General features: G+C 36.7%; 2 protein-coding genes across 2 annotated transcripts; both read left to right on the plus strand.

Moving 5' to 3' along the window:
- The first annotated feature begins 712 nt into the window (after positions 1 to 712).
- On the plus strand, positions 713 to 2636 carry LOC149263977 (uncharacterized). The gene is made up of 3 exons (XM_089388712.1): positions 713 to 941; positions 1568 to 1623; positions 1904 to 2636. The coding sequence occupies exons 1-3, from the start codon at positions 827 to 829 to the stop codon at positions 2159 to 2161; spliced, it is 429 nt and encodes a 142-aa protein (XP_089244838.1). The 5' UTR covers positions 713 to 826; the 3' UTR covers positions 2162 to 2636.
- A 16366-nt stretch (positions 2637 to 19002) lies between these two features.
- Positions 19003 to 20972, plus strand: LOC149263978 (uncharacterized). Its single transcript, XM_089388716.1, has 3 exons — positions 19003 to 19228; positions 19936 to 19991; positions 20280 to 20972. The coding sequence occupies exons 1-3, from the start codon at positions 19114 to 19116 to the stop codon at positions 20535 to 20537; spliced, it is 429 nt and encodes a 142-aa protein (XP_089244842.1). The 5' UTR covers positions 19003 to 19113; the 3' UTR covers positions 20538 to 20972.
- The last annotated feature ends 118 nt before the right edge of the window (positions 20973 to 21090 follow it).

The following is a 21090-nucleotide window of genomic DNA, read 5'->3' on the forward strand; positions in this document are numbered from 1 at the left end:
GCAATGCCATTATCAGAATACTACATGAATTTCCAATAATTATTCCAGTGCCATGATCAACCAATAAAATAAGTACCACTCATTTCCATAACAAGGTGGATGCCTTTCTCTTCCAAAAATACTAAGTGAATATAATCTTTCATAAGGCAGATTCATGCTTTTGAGAAAATCATTCTGAAAGACTATCAGTACATACTTTCTTTTGATTAGTGTTGAGTGCTACCAATGGATAAACTTCTGTTCTTATTGTATTGTCCCATGGGGTATTAAAAAATTAAGCAAATTTAATGACAGAGGACAGTTTGAGTGACAGTATTTTGGAAGATCTGCACTTGTTCTAACTATGAATTATGGAATAGATCATGCCTTTACATTCATGATTTGATGCTTCATGAACTTTTGAAAAATGTGAAAATATGTAAATGTGTGTATATCACATTGGCTTGGGATCATCCAGTGGACCCATGGCGTTTGTGCCAATAACAGTTAGATGATAACGCACAGAAAATTGGGCTTTCTGTGTGCAGGATAGTGCAGAAAGTTGATACATACAGGAGACTGAATAATCTTTCCACTTTTGGGGTCCATAGCCATGATCAGCAATATTTTCTAATATCATATCCCCCTAACCCTCTAAATCAATTGACATACAATGCTACTTGAGCTACAGTATCAGTTGAAAGCTTTCCCTCTGCTTTTATTTGGGATATATATAAGACAACCAAGAGCCTACAGAATATAGTATGAAAGGCTGGTTGGTTGGTTCTCTGAAGTTATGGAATGAATATATTATGCAGTGAGAACAATACTTATAAGAGAATTATTGATGCCAAGCTCAATGACAGAAATGAAGACTGGGAGTACTAGACTTGCCTTGCCTGGACTCATCTTTGTGGCCTTTTTGGTGGTGCTAGCTGTCTTCTTAAGTAATCCAAGCCCAGGTACATGGCTGATTCTGCTTTCTACTCGTGGTTTCTGTAATCTGATAGGAAAGAAGGACATGCCTTTTATGTCCAGGAAAGACTACAGATGAATTTATCAAATATGACATTTGGAATGGAATTTTGCATTACACATTCCTGCATAGATCTATATAATTGCATGAGAATATATATAGATGTATACTAGCCTAGACTCATTGGTATGATCTGTTTCCAAAAGTGATCAACCTCTAGTTACTTGAATTCAAGATATGCATCTTCAATCTTTGACAATTTCATGATATATCATAACCTCTAGTTTTGTTATTTGAATTCATGGTATATCATAGCCTGGTTAACATATGCTTTGGTTGTTGTCCATATTCAATTCATCCCAGGCTTGAGAATCTAGATGGATCACACCACCTCATTCATAAAGTACCATCTGATTTCAGATTATTTCAAAATTTGATACCCAAGATAATTCAAACAGTTGATTTCTTTCTTGTTCATCAGATTTTCAGAATATTTCTCCAAATACAATAACTTCTTTTCTCAAATTGTAATAACTTATGCTAGCTACTGGAATTTGCTTAGCTGAATATTTCATTTTCAATTTGATTTTTTTGGATGTTGATGTAAAGCAGGTGTTTATTGCTCCAAGATTGGAAAATTATCAAATAGGCACCTTGGACATTCAAAGGTAAAGTAGTGTTTGTTATAGATCTTCATAATCTATCTTAACTCTGAGTTTTATTAAGTTTTAAATCAATAAAAAATTCTAAATGTAAATTTAGACATTTTTCTGATTCTTTGAATAGATAACTCATTTAATCATAGATGCAGACATTTTTTTTATTTATTATTATTATAATAGCTTTTCCAGTTTTGAGTTTTTGTGAGGATCGAACATCTAATTTCTCATAGTGAACTGAAGGAATGAAATTAGCATGGGAACTCATCTTACCCTCCAATTATTGCAGGAGGTTACATCCAGTAGATACTCTCCTGCAGCTGTTGCTGCAATAGCAGCAACGTCCTCTCTCAACAAAACCAAAACCAGTGAGAAAAATGAAAATGCCATGGAGGTGCAAAATGAAGTTATCCCAAGGTCACACTCAACTAGGAAAGGAGGAGGCGAGGCAGTAAGTGATGCAGAATTTGAGACTCAGGATTATGATTCCGGTGATCGTACTCCTGCTTTCAAACAACCTCCACACAAACTCACTCCAAATCGTTGAAAATTTACGCAAATCATGAAGAACACGTTCATGTTTAATATCGTCCAAAGCATATTTATACACAAGCATTATCACACACATGTAAATTCATGAGTCTGGGGTTCAGATTTATTATACAGGTTAGTTGGGCATGCAGACCAGCAGTATTATGACATTACATGTACATTTTTATTGGTGTAGGGTTCAGTGTTTTGATGTTGTTTAAGATTAAGTAGGGAGGTTTGGTCTTATCCGTCTTGTGATCCAATTTTTTGGCAAGAATATGTAAGTTTATGAGTTCATATAAAAAATTTCATTAGTGTAAGGTTCAGTGTTATGATGCTGTCTAAAGTTAGGTGGGGAAGTTTGGCTCTACAGCTCCTGTGATCCAATAGTGAGCAAGACTATGTAAGCTTATAAATTCTTCATATAAAAAGAAAAAGATTCAACCTCATGATGCAGGGTAGTTGTACATGCAAAAAAGAGAATAATTTTGTTAATGGACATTCACAATTGAGCAAGATGCACATGTATTATATTGTTCTTGTTCTCCTAGACTCTAACTAAATAGAGTATAGAATAAATGGAGTATTATATTGTCAATGGATGTTGTCCAGGGTGGTTGGGAGGGTTTAATAATAACCTCCCCACCTAGGTTCTAATCGTTGATGTGACATGAAATGTTGATGTCATGTAAATGATGGAACTTATATGAACCATCCTTCTTCCAAGAGTCGCTACCCTTTTAAAAAAAAATAAAGTTGTGAAATAATTTTATATTTATAAAAATCTTAATAATATATGCAAAATTTAAAATCAATCTAATTCTTAATATACTATCTATTACTTATATCACAAATCTGATTAATTAATCAATCACATCATTAAAAAAAAATCAAAATATTTCACCACATATATATTTATTATTATAATTATTTTATATATTTATTTTTAATTATAAAAAATTTAAAATATAAATATATTTAATGTACATCTATTTTTTCTAATTAAATTAATTATATATTAACTTATAATTTATATACTATGAATTTCATTTTTATCTAAATCACATTAAATTTAGAATAAAACAAAAAAACATTATTTAAAATATATAATAATATTTAAAATTTTAAAATAATAATTAGTAATTTATAATTCTATGATAATAAGTTGTTAAGCCGCATTATTTTTTAATAATTAAAAAATTATATATATAATTCACATCTAAAAAATAGCATCATCCGCATTCACAGTCCTTATAATTAATATTATTTTATTCAACGTGTCTCCCATTACCCTTGCTTGCGTTACACAAAGTGTCTCTCAACACACAAAAACTTTGGATATGCTTTTTATATAATGTTTTAGTTTAATATAATTTTAAATCGAAGCAAAAATAACGAAGATAATATTTTTCTATAATGTTTTAGCTTAAACAAATTTTTAATGATGACGATGATGACGATGACGATGATGGTTAACGTCCACTGAGACCAAATTGGTCCATCGGACCTACAATTTTCTTAATTTTTACTTGTCTGACTCCTCGTCTTTCTTGGCGAGATTGGTGTTGTAGCTTTCTTTCTTTTCTCTACGGTCTTCCAACTTCCTTTGTCTTGCATCTCCTTCATCTCTTCTGGTTCTTGGGACATTGGTGTCTTAGCTTCGCGATCTATAGTCGGAGAAGTTTGGTTTAGGAGATCTGCTTTGATGTTAAATGAAGGTTTATTTTCTGCGGTATTCAAATCCTCATAACTGTTGATTTGTTGGGGCGGGCTTTCTCCTTGCTTGCTTTGAGAGTTGTTTCCTTCTTCCTTGATTTCTTGCGACTCAGAGTTTTCTCTAGAATATTCTTCTTTGATGACAGTGTAGTGTTCTTTTTGTGCTCCTTCCCACCATGTAGATCTGTGGTGGTTTTTTCTAGCAAAATTTTTCTCAGAGGCTTTTGGGCAATTTTTGGCTAGATGCCCCGTCTCAAAGCACGATCGACATCTGAAGAGGACACTTTCATAATCAAGCTTCTGATTCCACACATAGTCTTTACTTGTTAGGTTTATTTCAGCGGGGAATCCGGCGCTGAAATCCATTTCCACACAGATGCGTGCATAGGTGGTTTTGGCATATTCCTCTGTTTCTGGGCACCTGCAGTAAAATTTCCCAATTGCATTTCCGATGGCTTTTAGCGATGAGAGATTCCAGAGATGCAAGGGTAGGCTTGGCAATCTCACCCAAACTGGTGCTGAGGTTATCACTGCTGTAGAGGGATCGAATGATGGGTTCCATGGCTTCATGAATAGGCCTGATTTTTCCCAAAACACAAGTAACAAGTTCAACCATCATTGAACATAAAGTTAAAGTTTATCAATTTATTTATTATATAAATGAGTTTGTTATATGGTGGTTTTTATAAATGATTACAATTTTACTATAACCTAGTTAGAGTTTTATGTTGTAGTTCAACAAATATATATATATATATATATATATATATAGTTGAACTACAACATAAAATTCTAACTAGGTTATATAAGATATAAATAAACATAATACAATATCTACAAACAAAAATATAAAAATGAATATATAAATTTATATTAGTAATAAACATACATCACATTCAACAATATCTATGTATGTTTTTTTTTTTTTTTAATTTACATTAGTAATAAACATACATCACATTCAACAATATTTTATTTTATTTTTTATTTATATAAGTATAAGTATTAAGTAGATTTTTATATATTATTATTTATGTTTTCTATTTTATCTTTACATTATTTATATAAACATTAAGTAGATTCTTGTGTATGAGATTTTTTTGTTTGTGAGACAAGGGATCCACCTCCTCGCAGACATTTCACTATTAAGTCTACAGAGGCATACATACTCTACCCTTCTAATTTTGAACTTGTGACCTTTTAGAGAAAACACCTACTCTTAACTATTAAACTTACTCAAATTGCATATTTAAAAATAATATATATATATATATATATATATATATATATAGAGAGAGAGAGAGAGAGAGAGAGAGAGAGAGAGATGAAAATACAAGTTTAAGTCTATAATAAATCTACGTCATATCACACCGCATCTCCAAATGAAAAATTATAGGGTGAAGAGTACAAAATATATATATATATATATATATATATATATATATATATATATATATGATAAAGTGGAAACCTCATTGAGGCGCCCCTGCTGTCTCTTAAAAAAAAAACAAAGAGAAAAAGAAGAAGAAAAAAGGAAAAGAAAAAGAGAAGGAGGCAGAAACAGAAAAACAGGCTTAATCTTTGGAAATTGTTGCAGGTTGCAGGTATTCCATGCAAAAAGGAGGCCTCTCAACTCAAGGACAAGGGTCCCTACCACGCTACCAGGAAACCTCACAAACACTCCCTCCATAAACACTCATCTCTTTCAAGGTTTGGGCGCAATCTGGTCATAGTTTAGCCTTCTACAGGAAGCTACAGGACTTTCTACAGGAAGTTCTGTATTTCTACAGGAAACATCCTGTAGAGCCTTTGGACGGGCTAGGACCAACTATGAAGGAGAATTTGAAGCTCGAAGTCCGATGAGGAGGCATGCAACCATTTTTTTTTCTCTCCATCCTCCACTTCTGTCGCCTCCTTTCACCACCATTGCTGCCATATGATCGACATACCTGCACAGTCATACTAGAACGTTGGTTTCTCGGAAAAATATTTTTTAAGTGGGAAATAAAGCATGCAGAGGCTCAACGCTTTACCTGTCAAGGCAATCTAAGGACCCTGCACCTGTGAACGTGACTCAATTATTTTGGCATGCAACCTAGGAGGAGAAACGGCTACAGGATCTCCTACAGGAATCCTGTAGCAGTGGATCCGGCTAGAGCACATACCATGGAGGCACCCGCAGCTCATGAAGCTGGCACATGCAACATTCACAGCTAGGAAACCGGTCTTGTAACCAGTAGCAGTCAATGAAGAGGAGCTCTCGTGCTTGTGCACAAAGCAGCAGCAAGCGGATCCATCATCCCTCGTCCTGAAACCTGAGAAAAATCACGTCCACGGCCGCACAGGTAAGTGCCTCACCCTGTTTCATCAAATTACATAAGCTATACTCTAAAATGTGCATAACTATGGAAATGAACGGATTGAACAAGTCGGGTAGCCATTCAACTGGCCACCACAAACAGTCCGATGGCCTCGTCGGATCCGAAAGGCTTTGGTTATGTCGAAAAGACAGGAAATGGACACGTGGAAAGCGTCCAGTCAGAGAGAAGCGGTGATCTAACAGGAATGGCGGTGGTAGATACACAGGGAAGGATTTGGCGGTCAGGAATACATGTAGCGGAATGATAGCGGTGACGTCGGCCAACGGGCCGACGGGGACAGCTCACCCCCGCGCCACGAATTCTGCAGCAATTCAAATCAGCTGGCTGAATCACTTATGGCGCACTGCAGTCATTTATTCACAACCATTTTGCAGCCGAGTACGCATCCTAAATTCTTTGAAGGTTGTTAACCCGAGTTCTCGGCCTGTTCCAACATCCTGTTGCTGCACAGAAGGTCCAGAACCACTGAAGCGTTCCCCAGAATCCGTGCACGACTCCTACAGGAAGCTGCGCTACAGGAAGCCCAACATTACGGAGGAATTTGGACTGTTCACGTCGAAGGTGGAAATTCTGGAATAAGGTAAGCCTGAACATAGTTCTCCCATGCAATTGATTCAAAAGGTGGTGAAGTCGACATGTTGAAGGGGTAGGAAACCGTGAATTAAAGTCTGTTCATGAATTTACAAGTCGTTTTCTTATCACTGCATGAGAATTGTCGTCGTAGTATGTATGCGGGATTTTCTCCAGGGTTTGATTTATGATTAAGCCATTGTCAAGGCTCACTCGTAGAAAGTTGTGAATTGTATAAAATTGTGTGCATAACAGAGACATAGCTTTGCACTCTGTCTAAGAAAATCCCGAAGATCTACTTCTGTATACGAGCAGGCAAGCTCAGGACAACAAAGCAAGTTTTTACCATGCTGGGAGGGTTCATTAGAAAAGAGCCTACAGACTCAAAGAAGTTACGAGAAACCCCTGAGGTGGTGGACTTGTTTTCCCGTGCACAATGGATGTCATTCTGTGATAAGCTTCAAGGTCACGATGAGGAGGTTGCAGAAGAATTCCTATGGTCCTTGAAGCCAAAGTCAAAGACATTGGCCGTCGTCAACTTCAGAGGATTGACCCTCAGACTCACCCCACAGTTCATTAGCAGAGTAATTGATCTACCGATGGGGGTACCCTGGGATAAGGAGGAGAGAAAACTGGGTCAGAAAGCTAAGAAGGAGTTCTTCTTGCCAGAGGACAAGAATGGAGTTCGAAGAACTAGCCTATAGCCGTTCTGGAGTGAGGTTAGCCTCCAGATTATGAAGTATATTACGTGTGAGGGGCGATTTAGCATCGTGTATGGCTATCATTTCCGGTTGCTCACAGAACTCAGGCACCAAATGGACCTACCCTCAGAGCAAAAGTTGAGCATTCCTTACTTCCTCCTGCAATCCATGACTGAGTGTGCCACCAAACTGAGAGAGGGAATGCCAGACCAGATAGCCCATCATGGGCTCATCAAGCTCCTCGTGGAAGATGCACTCCACACGTACACCGTCCCTCTCTCCTGGGAAACTTTTCGGAATTTGACTAAGGATGATGACATCCGAATTTTGGCTGAGGAGCTCACCTCCTCCAGCAGCGAAGAGAAGGAACACACTCAAGCAGAGAAGAAAGGTAAAGGCCAAGAAACCTCGGGAAAAACACCAAAGAAAGAACAGAAGGGAAAACAAGAGAAAAACCAAGCTGCCAAAACAGGGGGTGACAAAACCACATCAACACCCAAGGAGAAAAGACTACAGAGCAGGGTGGAAAGGACTGAAAAAGTCCACGTCAGTGAGGGAACCTCTAAGGCAGCCTCAACGAAGTTAAAAGAAAAAGCACCCTCAGCCAAGCAGGCTAAAACGGTGCCATCTATTTCTACAGGAAGGTTAAAAATGGCTTCTACAGGAAGCCAGAAATCAGCCACTACAGGGCTTTCTACAGGAAGCCAGAAACGGCCGAAATTCTTGCTAGGGAGGCAGCAGCTGTGCTGGCCACCCTAAGTACCTCTCCCAAGCCAAAAGAAAAACGAAAGAGGGAGACTCCTCTGTACTTCAAAGCAAGAAGGAGTGTAAGAATTAAAACCGGCAGGCCGCAACCTCCATCCAAAGACCCAATTACCATTGAAGACACCCCTACTTTGCTAAAGGAGAAGTCCCCCTCCAAAGTATCAGTCACTTATGAGCGGGGGAGTCCGAAGACATCTACCTGGAGGGAGAGAATGGAAATATTAGCTTCAAAAACGCCTCTACAGTATGCTGAAGCCGTTCTACAGGAAACATTGGCCAAGCTCAAGGAGACCGAAAGAATGGAGGGGGAGGCAGCCAAATCACCATAAAGGGAAGAAGAGGTAGAGCACATTATGGGACCTAGCCCCCAGCCCAGCTTGGGCTCTTATTATAACTTTTTGGAGGCCGGAAAAATCATTCCACAGAAATTAACAGTGCCGCTTTTCATTGCACTAGAGGAAGAAAGGGTGAGGATCCACACATGGATGAGAATAGCTAAGTCTAAAGGAGTAGCAGATATAGGCCCCTTGGAGGAACAACTCAAGGAGGCAAGAAGAGAATTGGCTATGGAAAAACATGTGGGAAACTGCCAGCGAGTATTTCTACAGGAAGAGAATGAGAAGCTCAAACTACAGCTACAAGGACAGAGGCAAGAAAGGGGCACAACATCAGAGGACACCACAGCAGAACCTCAAGGAAAAGAAGGAATGCAAGCTGATCTTGAGGAACTAAACCAGCAACTACAAGAAAGAGAATTGCAGGCAAACATAGAGGTACAAGCTCTAAAACAGCAGGTGCAAGAAAAGGAGGCACAACTAGCCTACATGTCCAGTTGGGCTATGGACGCTCTGCAATGTAGGCAACCGGCCAAATCTTATGGCCTATACCTACGAGACCAGTGGCTGCAATTCCAAATTAATGCATTGGCACAGAGGGGTATCTCCCAAATCCAAAACCCCCAGAAGTTCACAGATTTATGTAACAGAAGCTCAACAGAGGACAAGGCCAAGCTATCAGAGTTCTACCTCCATAATTTGGCCCTTCCAAATGTAACTTCATGGGACCCCAACACAGTTGTGGGAGATATGCAGCTGATGGCACTAACCTCATGGTTAAACCACGAAGAAAAGAGAGCGGCAGAGGTCAAAGATGTGATGAACCGAGAGTTACATGAACCACTGTTGATTAGAGCAGAGCCAGGGGACCCCACCGCATTGATATCAGCCCACCAGCACCTAGCAACCAACTCTCAGGCTTTATTAAAATATAGCAGGCTCAGGCTATAGCACACTTCGAGGATATGGAGCGATTATTAGGGGACAATTGTGTTCATGCTTGCACCCGTAGGTGGAACACATTGTCCCACAGCCTCAAAATTAGGGAATATCACACTCCAACTAGAATGAGGGAGGCCCTAGCATGGGTGCCTCTCTACAAGAAGTCCATGCAGAACCTCCAGGCCAGCTGGATCGGCCTCAAGCTAAGCCCACCTTTGCTTTTGGGATTGGTAGAAGGAAGCACAGAAAAAGAAGAGCATAAGCAGTGGGAAGAGGTGGAAAGGAAGGCCGGGTTCCATGACAGTGAGGAGGATACTACTTCAGAAGCCTGGGATGTGAGAGTGGTGATTAAAGCAATGAAAGACGAGGAGCTGGACTAGTTGCTCAGGGATGAGCAATCATTTTAGCAGGGGGGTGATGATGAGCCCCAAATTTGGTAACATTTTGGGCTCATTTGGCCTAATTATCCTTGTTCAATCCTTCATTTTTCATAACTTATGCATTATTTTTTAGTATGTTTATGTCATTTGTACGAATAAGGGTAGTCACTCTTCCTAGGTGGCTAACACGTGCTCATTTCAGGTTTTTTGACATATGTTGGAGCAAAACCGAGCAGTCATGGGCTAGGAGACAGCCAAGCTTGGGTTGAGGATTCATAGGGGGGTTGTCTATGGCATTAAATAGCCTCCCTCGGGATCTTCACCCCCAACTCCGAGCTCCAAAGGCCACCAAAACCGGATCTAGAAGGCAGCCAAACAGATTTTTGGAAGGAGTTGTTCACTCACAGTTTGGGCAGCCAAGTCCCATAGATTTAGGAGGCCAGCTAGGGCCTCGTGGTGTATAAATGTTAAGGCCTCAGCCTTCGTGAGGGACTTTTGGAAACTCTTGCATACTTTGCACTACAGTGCTGCTAGCTTCATTTTGTTCTCTTGTAGCCATTCTTGGCATAACTCTTGACTTATGATTATTTTTTGATAATGAGAAGCAGTTCGATTTGATATCAGCTCTGAGTTTTCTATAGGAGCCATAGCTCTCGGGGTTGGGCCCAACCTAAGAGCCTAGGGCCTCCTTCTTTGTATTGTTATATTTTCTTTATGCATCTTGATTTTCCTTTTATGCATCTGAAACGTGTTTCTGTTGAGCAAGATTTAGTTGTGTTGGTTAAATAGGTCACTGTTGATAAATAGAATTGCTTCAGATGTGTAGAATAGATTGGTAAGATAATAACAGATAAAGCTCCAAGAAAAAGGGTTGACAACACTCTCAGTTCCACCTCTTCCTTATTGGATCAGGGGTTGGAATTGCAGAAACAATGCTGCCCAACAAAAACACTAGTTTGCTTGACCATGCAATCCTTGGTGTAATGTTTTCATTTGTAGAAGTTAGTCATGCGTTCAGACCTTTGAAATGTTTCTTTGCTTAAGTGCTATACACGGTTCTCTTTATAAATAAAGCTGTTGTTCATTTGTTTCATTGACAGTTAGGATAGATTAGCTAAGATTTCGATTGTGTGTAGGACTTGGTTGATTCGGTTAAGTGTACACTGTGCAAGGCATCTCCACCACTCTCTCATCCACCTAAGCTTCATCCAGGCCAGCTGCCCCATCTCCTAGTTAGGTTCCTCATCTCACAACTGTTCTTCTGCCCACGTAACCTTACCTTCTTGCTCCTCCATTATCTTAGCCTTCTTTAAGCCAAGTCAGCTTTCCACACCCTCTCATCACTCCATCCATCAGTCCCTGGGTCATTTCAGGCCCCTACCCTACCTCCCTATCCATTCATGCATCTTCTCTCACTCACCCATCCTCCAAAATCCAATTTTAAAACATCCTGTAGAAATTTATGAACATCCTGTAGAAATCCCTGAAACATCCTGTAGAACCCCTGCAGACTTCCTGTAGAAGCTCACAAATGAGGTTGTTGGATAGCAAAACTTTGTGAAACTCTCCGAAAGAGTGTTAGGGACTCCTTAGACCCTCTCTGAACATTTCCAACCTTTTCCAAGCATTTCTCTTCCTTGATCCACCCCTGCATAGTAAAAAGCCAGTTAAAAGCACATGCAAGATAATTCTAATAACTTACTCAAAAATACAAAAAGATGTTTTCTTCAGATAAAGGTAGTCTAGACACATGCATTTCACCTTCATAGAAGTAATGGCATCTCTCTTAATAGTTTGCATTCTCTCCTTTGCATCAGTAGGACTAGTTGGTAGAATTAGGGTTTGCGTTACTTTTTGGCTTTCAGTTTCTTTCCGCAAGTAGATCAGCTTCCTTCGAGTTAGCTTTCATTCATCAGTTAAAAAGCTTCTTCTAAGAGCTCATAGAAGTTGGCTTAAGCTCCTAGCGGACTTGTGCAAGCTGACCAAGTGATAGCTGCGGCAAGAGCTAGTACTTGTGCATACAGCACCGTTGCTTCCAAGTTTGTTACGAACTACCGAGTTGATAAAAGTAAAGAAGGAAGTCCCAGGAGTTGCACCATTATTGCTGCAATACTGGAGCCCACCACCCGATTGACTAGAAGTTACTATACTTTTATAAGGAAATTTTACATCTATTTTTAGCTTCGGGGGTGCTGCCCTCGAAACCCCCACCAAGGGACCATTGGCCTCTGGACCCCCTAGCCAGGGGGGATTGCGCCCCCTGAATACCCATGGGTGGGACAAGTCCCCCCTACATGGAGGGGTGTACAATCTTCCTGGGGTATACATTCGACTAAAACAAAGACCTCTAAATTAGGATGATAATTATGCTCCACACCCAACAACATCAAAATACATCTGATCAACCAACAAATAGAGAAGGATACATAGCCCTCATCTATTCAGCCATCTCAAAAGTAGCTTCATCAGGCCCAAAGTGCTTCCACTGCACTTTATGTTGCTCTATTCCTTTGTTCTGGAGCATGAGTTGTTTCTAATGCAATGTGTATTTTGGTATTGGTTCGAATTCTCCCTCTAGTTCCACCTGTAATATAGACCAGTCAACCACATGATCAACATCTTGGACATACTTCTTAAGCAATGAAAATCACGGACTTTCATTGTCAAAGGAAGTGCAAGTCAGTGGGACATTGGTTCAATCCTCTCAAGGATCTCGAAAGGCCCGCAATACCAAGATGTCAGCTTAACACATGATTCAATCCTTAAGGAGCTCCCCTTAGTCTTGATGCGCAAGTACACATGCTCCCAAACCTGAAACTCCTTAAATTCTCTATGTCAATCTCCATAACTCTTCTTCTTGTCCTGTGATGCCTTCAAATTCCTTTTAATAACATGCATTTCCTATTCCAGCTCTACCAACATATCCAGTCCAATCAATACCGTGTTCACTAGATCACTCCAATTGATGGGAGCATTACAACTCCACCTATAAAGTTCCTCAAACAAACTCATTCTCAAGGACTCTTGATACCCATTATTGTATGCAAACTCTACCAGTGGAATATACTCTTCCCACTTCTGTTGCTAATGCATGACGTACATCCTCAACATATCCTCAAGAATCTTGTTAACCCTCTCTATCTTTCCATTTTTTTGCGGATGATAAATTGTACTGAAAGCCAACTTTGTCCCCATACCTGCAAGCAACTCCTTCCAAAACCTGGAAGTGAACTTGGCATATTTGTCTGATACAATCTTCTTAGGAACACCATGCAACCTCTCTATCTCTCTGATGAAAATCTGAGCTATGTCACTAGTTGAGTTAATATAATTAACTCTAATGAAATGAGTTACCTTAATTAACCTATCAACAACAACCATGATGGAATCATGGTGTATCGATGTCCTCGACAAAATTGTAATGAATTCCATGGTATTACCTCCCATTTCCACTCTAGAATCATAATCGGCTACGATAAACCACCTAGATGCTTACTCTTTACATTTACCTACTAAAAATCCAAACATTTCACAACAAACTCAGCTGCCTCTTTCTTCAATTTTGGCTAATAATAGAACTTCTTAGTTGTTGTCAGAGTCTTGTAATATATTGGGTGACCTCAATATGGCTTGACATGAAACTCCCTCAAGATAAGATTCTTGAGCTCACTATCATCTGGTACACAAATCTTGTTCCTGAATCTGACCAGTCATTTGTTGTGAGATGATACTCCTCATCCCTATTACCTTCACCCTGTTTCTATAGCATATGCCTCAACTGATGATACCTGTTATCATGTTGCCTTGCCTACAAGATCCATTCCTGCAAGTTTGTCCCATAAGAACTCACTACTGCAATGTGATTCACATGCACTCTTCTACTAAGATCATCTGCAACCTTGTTCTCCTTTCCCTTGATGTACCTAATCTTGAAATCAAGCTCACTGAGAGTAGCCAACCATATAGCTTTCCTGGCATTCAGATTAGGTTGGTCAAACAAGTATCTCAGTCCATTATGAGCTCTCATCAGAATAAACTTCCTATGCGACATGTGCAATGGCCAATGCCCTTTGCATGTTATCTACAATGGTATGCCTAATCTCTACACCAAGCTATGACGACTGCTCTAGCTCCATCGACAATACCATGCTCCAAGATGATCGTGGAAACAATCTTAGAGGCGGTGCTACATGCACAAGATCCCTACAAGCCCCTACAAGTTCATAACTATGTCCTAAACCAAGTCCATAAAACTTAGATCCGGTGTTGGTGTAATCTGGCCTCATATGTAGCACAAACTTTGCATATATATGCTTTGCAAAGTAAATGGGGACCTATTCATGGTGGGGAAACTAGCCCCAAGCTCCAATGAATCGATCATAAACAAAATGGGCCGCATCAATATTCTTAAAATATTTTAGCAGAATCAGACCAACATGTCTAACATGACATTCTGGAGGGATGTCAAACAACTCCCCACAAATATCAATGTTCTTAGTGGCATCTTTCACCACCTTCCAAGTATGTGGGCCTCTAACCTCTAGCCTCCTAATCTTATGTATGGAATATAGGAGGTGGCTTTGTGGGCCCGCCCTCTAGTATGTCTTGATCAAGATGTTGGTGTTATCTAGCATCAGAGACAAAGTATGCCTAGAAGGTGAACTAGCAGATATTTTATCCAACTCTCGTGTGATCCATGTCTGTTGAGCCCTAACATCCTCAGTTGTGATACTGGATATAGTGTCGTTCCATGGAGGGATCGACATTGCACTTTGATCCTCGCCTTCACCCTGCCAAGGGTATGCAAATCATATATATATATATATATATATATATATATATATATATATATATATATATATATATATATATATATATACAAACTAGAAGCATAATAACATATACATTAAATTCAAACACATCAATTGAAGACTATTTAAAAACTAAAGACAATTTTAAGACATAAACGCATAAAGTTTAAAGAGGACTTAAAATGCAAGACATATGCATGCAACAGGGGAAGAAGGTCCACTATCCATAGGAAGATCATCAACAAAGACAAAAACACTACCTCTGACACTCTGACTTGTGTCAGAGAGAGGATCTATGAGTGGTACAGACACTCTAGTATGGCTACGTGATCTAGCCTGACCATATGTAACAGATCGCCCAACACTTTGATGGGCTGCGGTTGGGGGGTGTATGGGAGGTGGCTTTGCAAATTTCATGTAATAGATATAAACTAATCCAAGAAAAAAAGTTGACATAGAAAGAATGTTGACAATAAAACCATTTATAAACTCAAGTAGAATAATCTAGGCGAAAGACTTAAACTAAATAGAGTGTCTATTTTGATAAATTATCAACCAAAGTATTGAGTTCCATGTAAACACAAATGAAAAATGTGATTGACAATCTAACTTGCACTTTTTCCTATTTATAAATAATGCATTTTATTCATAGAGTAGAAATATGTAAATATATGTAAAAATTTGAAATAAACCTATTTGCAAAACTAATAAAACTTCATGCCAACCAAATATTCCATAAGACACATTCTTATAATGTTTGATATTGACATGTGACATGTACTAGGTGCAAACAAAAATTAGAAAAGAGTCAAAATGCTTATATATTCACTTTAAATGCACTTTTCATCATAGATTTAATGTATGTACCAATGATGCATTGTTAAAACTGAAATATATATATATATATATATATATATATATATATAATGTTTTATATTTTTAATTTCGTTAAAATTTTATTTAAGTAAAATTACTTTTATAAAACAAATTACTATATTTATTATTAAAAAATATCTAAAATATAAATTTATTTAAATTTAAAATAAATAAAATAAAATAAAATTTCTTATTTCTTATTTGATTTAATAGAAGTTCACCATGAGCAACCATATTCATTATGTCAATTTAAAGTTTCTAATTTATTTATTTATCGGAGTTCTATAAGTTAATTGTTTCCTATTTTGAAATCTTTTTTACATTTGTTTGAAATTTGAAATGCATTTTAATAAAAAAATTCATTTTTTTTTTTTATTTCACTAAAATTCTTTAAAAAAATTAAGATGTAAAATAATTAAAAAAAATTACCATAGAAAATATTTATAATAAACATGTTAATATATAAAGTATACAATAAAATTTAAAAAATAAAAAATAAAACCTAAATTATAGTTTTTTTTTGTGCTTTTCAAGGGTTTTCTTAGTGGTTTTCTAATTTGTTTTTGGTCTTCAAGTGTGTTTTTTTGTGGTTTTCATGGTGATTCTCATGATTTTTTTGGTAGTTTTTGTATGTTAGATTTTTTTTCAAATTAATTTATTTTATTTTGTAGAAAAAAAATAAATAAAAGAGACCAAAATGACAGAAAACCTACTTCGGCTTGAATCTCTGGGTTGTTGGCAGGGTTGATGGGTAGCTGGATTGAGTTCCTCCATCTCAGTCAAGCATAGAAATCTTGCATCGAATTCTTTTTCGTCTCCCGGTCCAAGCAAAATGACTTGCTCAGGTCGCGGCTAGGGTATTTGAATTAGAAATAACACTCAATCGAACGATTTTAAGTGCTCGATTGAGTAATTTTTAAGCATTCGATTGAGTTTTTGAGACACTTAAAAATAGCTTGATCCATTGTTTAAACAAACTCTCGATTGAGCTGTTTTCTCACTCAAGTTAATGACTTGATCGAGAGTTATGGCTTGATCGAGCTATATTTTTTGATCGAGCCAAAGACTCGATCAAAAGATATAGCTAGGTCAAACCATAACTCTTGATCAAGTCGTTAACTCAGGTTAGAAAATGACTCGATCGAGAGTTTGTTTAAATGCTCAATCGAGCTATTTTTAAGTGTCACAACAACTCAATCAAACGCTTAAAAATTACTCATGGAGCACTTAAAATTATCATTTTTCAGCAAAACAAACACTCATTTTGCCAAAAAGTGTAACCCAACTTTGACCCTTCACTATGACTCTGAACCATAAATAAAATATTTCAATGTCCATGGAAAGTAAGATAATTTTATATTAACTTTAGAAAAATAAAATAACTAAAATCAAAGGAACTTATATTTTCATTTTTTAATGCGAAACGGATATATAATTCTTATACATTTTAAAAATATTTTAATACAATATTTAAATAGACTATTTAAATATCTATACTAACTAATTTATTTGAAAATCAATTTCATATATATGTAAGAAAGTATAATAAAATTAAATAAAAAATAATGTTAACTATAACAAAATATTTCAATGTGCAAAGAAAATAAGCAATTGAAAGTAAAAAGACCAATTATTTACTAATAAAGTTAATAAGACTCAGATGTCTAATTCATTTATTTCTTAATATAAAATATGTGACATTTAAAAATTATAATTAATCATAAAAAAATCATTATATGAATCATAGATAAAAGAATTCAATGTGATTATCTATATATAGTTAAATAAAAAAAATGTATTTATTATATAAAGTAATTGACAAAACTAAAATTTTATGGTTCAGGGGACCAAATCTCTCCACCAAATCTCTCCAGTGGTAAATTTTTTTCAAGTTTCGCACTTTAAAAAAAATTACCCCTCAAAAAATTTGATCCCTCTCAATCTTTTCTAGATAAAAATATTAAGATACATCTAAATCAATTTCATGAAAGTCAATCTTCTAGCTAAACCTTAATCTTATTAACTTAAAGTTGTCGTATTTTAGGTTTCCCTTTTTAAATTTAATTTATATCATATAAAATATAATTATAATATTTTGTTTCTCCTCTATTTGATTTATTAATAAAATATAGTTTTCTTTTCTTTGAATAAGAGTGATGAGTTAGCATGCATGCTTATTTGACAATTAAGAATTATAATAGATTTTCCTACCATATGAAAAAATATATATATAATTTTCATTATAATATTTTAATTACATTATTTATTGTATTGGCGATCCCTAATACATATGAATCTTGAACATAAAAATCATGTCAATTGACAAGTCATAATCACTTAGAAACGACATGAAAATTTTGCAATTTGTTTGTATTCCCCACTGTATGACGAATATCCCTTCGTCTGTATTTAGATGATTTGGAAATAAAAAAGCATTTTAAGTCGGAAGTTTGACCCCAATGTTTGAAGAAAAATTAGCATTAGGGCACTTTGAGTGGGGTTGATTGCATTCCAAAGGAAAATTTGACACCAAAGCACTTCGCTATGGCAAGTGGTTCAGTGCACTCCAGATCGACAATTTCAATGATGAGACAGAAAAGGAGGCGGCTCATGATGATGAATATGTCCTTGTAAACCAAATATGGTGGGAATACCAGTAACTATGGCAATGCCATTATCAGAATACTACATGAATTTCCAATAATTATTCCAGTGCCATGATCAACCAATAAAATAAGTACCACTCATTTCCATAACAAGGTGGATGCCTTTCTCTTCCAAAAATACAAAGTGAATATAATCTTTCATAAGGCAGATTCATGCTTTTGAGAAAATCATTCTGGAAAGACTATCAGTACATACTTTCTTTTGATTAGTGTTGAGTGCTACCAATGGATAAACTTCTGTTCTTACTGTATTGTGCCATGGGGTATTAAAAAATTAAGCAAATTTAATGACAGAGGACAGTTTGAGTGACAGTATTTTGGAATATCTGCACTTGTTCTAACTATGAATTATGGAATAGATCATGCCTTTACATTCATGATTTGATGCTTCATGAACTTTTGAAAAATGTGAAAATATGTAAATGTGTGTATATCACATTGGCTTGGGATCATCCAGTGGACCCATGGCGTTTGTGCCAATAACAGTTAGATGATAACGCACAGAAAATTGGGCTTCTGTGTGCAGGATAGTGTAGAAAGTTGATACATACAGGAGACTGAATAATACCTCCACTTTTGGGGTCCATAGCCATGATCAGCAATATTTTCTAATATCATATCCCCCTAACCCTCTAAATCAATTGACAAACAATGCTACTTGAGCTACAGTATCAGTTGAAAGCTTTCCCTCTGCTTTTATTTGGGATTTATATAAGACAACCAAGAGCCTACAGAATATAGTATGAAAGGCTGGTTGGTTGGTTCTCTGAAGTTATGGAATGAATATATTATGCAGTGAGAACAATACTTATAAGAGAATTATTGATGCCAAGCTCAATGACAGAAATGAAGACTGGGAGTACGAGACTTGCCTTCCCTGGACTCATCTTTGTGGGCTTTTTGGTGGTGCTAGCTGTCTTCTTAAGTAATCCATGCCCAGGTACATGGCTGATTCTGCTTTCTACTCGTGGTTTCTGTAATCTGATAGTATAGAAGGACATGCCTTTTATGTCCATGAAAGACTACAGATGAATTTGTCAAATATGACATTTGCAATGGAATTTTGCATTACACATTCCTGCATAGATCTATATAATTGCATGAGAATATATATAGATGTATAATAGCCTAGACCCATTGGTATAATCTGTTTCCAAAGGTGATCAACCTCTAGTTTCGTTACTTGAATTCAAGATATGCATCTTCAATCTTTGACAATTTCATGATATATCACAACCTCCAGTTTTGTTATTTGAATTCAAGATATGGATCTTCAATCTTTGACAATTTCTTGGTATATCATAGCCTGGTTAAGATATGCTTTGGTTGTTGTCCATATTCAATTCATCCCAGGCTTGAGAATCTAGATGGATCACACCACCTCATCCATAAAGTACCATCTGATTTCAGATTATTTCAAAATTTGATACTTAAGATAATCAAATAGTTAATTTATTTCTCGTTTATCAGATTTTCAGAATATTTTTGAATCCATAATGGAGATAAAGATGACCTTGGGATACTCTACATTCTCCAAATACAATAACTCCTTTTCTCAAATTGTAATAACTTGTGCTAGCTACTGGAATTTGCTTAGCTGAATATTTCATTTTGAATTTGATTTTTTTGGATGTTGATGTAAAGCAGGTGTTTATTGCTCCAAGATTGGAAAATTATCAAATAGGCACCTTGGACATTCAAAGGTAAAGTAGTAATTGTTATAGATCTTCATAGTCTATCTTAACTCTGAGTTTTATTAAAGTTTTAAATTAATAAAAGATTCTAAATGTAAATTTAGACATTTTTCTGATTCTTTGAATAGATGACTCATTTAATGATAGATGCAGACCTTTTTTTCTTTTATTATAGCTTTTCAAGTTTTGAGTTTTTCTGAGGATCTTTATTTTAGACTGTCGAACATCTAATTTCTCACAGTGAAATGAAGCAATGAAATTAGCATGGAAACTCATCTTACCCTCCAACTATTGCAGGAGGCTGCATCCAGTAGATACTCTCCTGCAGCTGTTGCTGCAATAGCAGCAACGTCCTCTCTCAACAAAACCAAAAGCAGTGAGAAAAACGAAAATGCTATGGAGGTCCAAAATGAAGTTATCCCAAGATCACACTCAACTAGGAAAGGAGGAGGCGAGGCAGTAAGTGATGCAGAATTTGAGACTCAGGATTATGATTCCGGTGATCGTACTCCTGCTCTCAAACAACCTCCACACAAACTCACTCCAAATCGTTGAAAATTTACGCAAATCATGAAGAACACGTTCATGTTTAATATCGTCCAAAGCATATTTATACACAAGTATTATCACATCACATGTAAATTCATGAGCCTGGGGTTCAGATTTATTATACAGGTTAGTTGGGCATGCAGACAAGTAGTATTATGACATTACATGTAAATTTTATTGGTGTAGGGTTCAGTGTTTTGATGTTGTTTAAGATTAAGTGGGGAGGTTTGGTTTTATCCATTTTGTGATCCATTTTTTGGCAGGACTAGGTAAGTTTATGAGTTCTGTAAAAAATTTCATTAGTGTAGGGTTCAGTGTTATGATGCTGTCTAAAGTTAGGTGGGGAAGTTTGGCCTTACAGATCCTGTAATCCAATAATGAGCAAGACTATGTACTCCTATAAATTTTTCATATAAAAAGAAAAAGGTTCAACCTCATAATACAGGGTAGTTGTACATACAAAACAAGGAGTGAATTTGTTAATGGACATTCACAATCGAGCAAGATGCACATGTACTATATTGTTCTCATAGACTCTAACCAAATAAAGTATAAAATG

This window comes from Pinus tabuliformis, chromosome 6, assembly GCF_031772625.1.
Source record: "Pinus tabuliformis cultivar Carrire ecotype Pingquan chromosome 6, CPIR1, whole genome shotgun sequence".
NCBI classification, from domain to species: domain Eukaryota; kingdom Viridiplantae; phylum Streptophyta; class Pinopsida; order Pinales; family Pinaceae; genus Pinus; species Pinus tabuliformis.

Coding starts and splice junctions, on each gene's coding strand:
- LOC149263977 (XM_089388712.1), top strand. CDS start 827: ATGCCAAGCTCAATGACAGAAATGAAGACTGGGAGTACTAGACTTGCC. Junction 942..1,567: donor CTTAAGTAATCCAAGCCCAG/GTACATGGCTGA, acceptor GATGTAAAGCAG/GTGTTTATTGCTCCAAGATT. Junction 1,624..1,903: donor GGCACCTTGGACATTCAAAG/GTAAAGTAGTGT, acceptor CAATTATTGCAG/GAGGTTACATCCAGTAGATA.
- LOC149263978 (XM_089388716.1), top strand. CDS start 19,114: ATGCCAAGCTCAATGACAGAAATGAAGACTGGGAGTACGAGACTTGCC. Junction 19,229..19,935: donor CTTAAGTAATCCATGCCCAG/GTACATGGCTGA, acceptor GATGTAAAGCAG/GTGTTTATTGCTCCAAGATT. Junction 19,992..20,279: donor GGCACCTTGGACATTCAAAG/GTAAAGTAGTAA, acceptor CAACTATTGCAG/GAGGCTGCATCCAGTAGATA.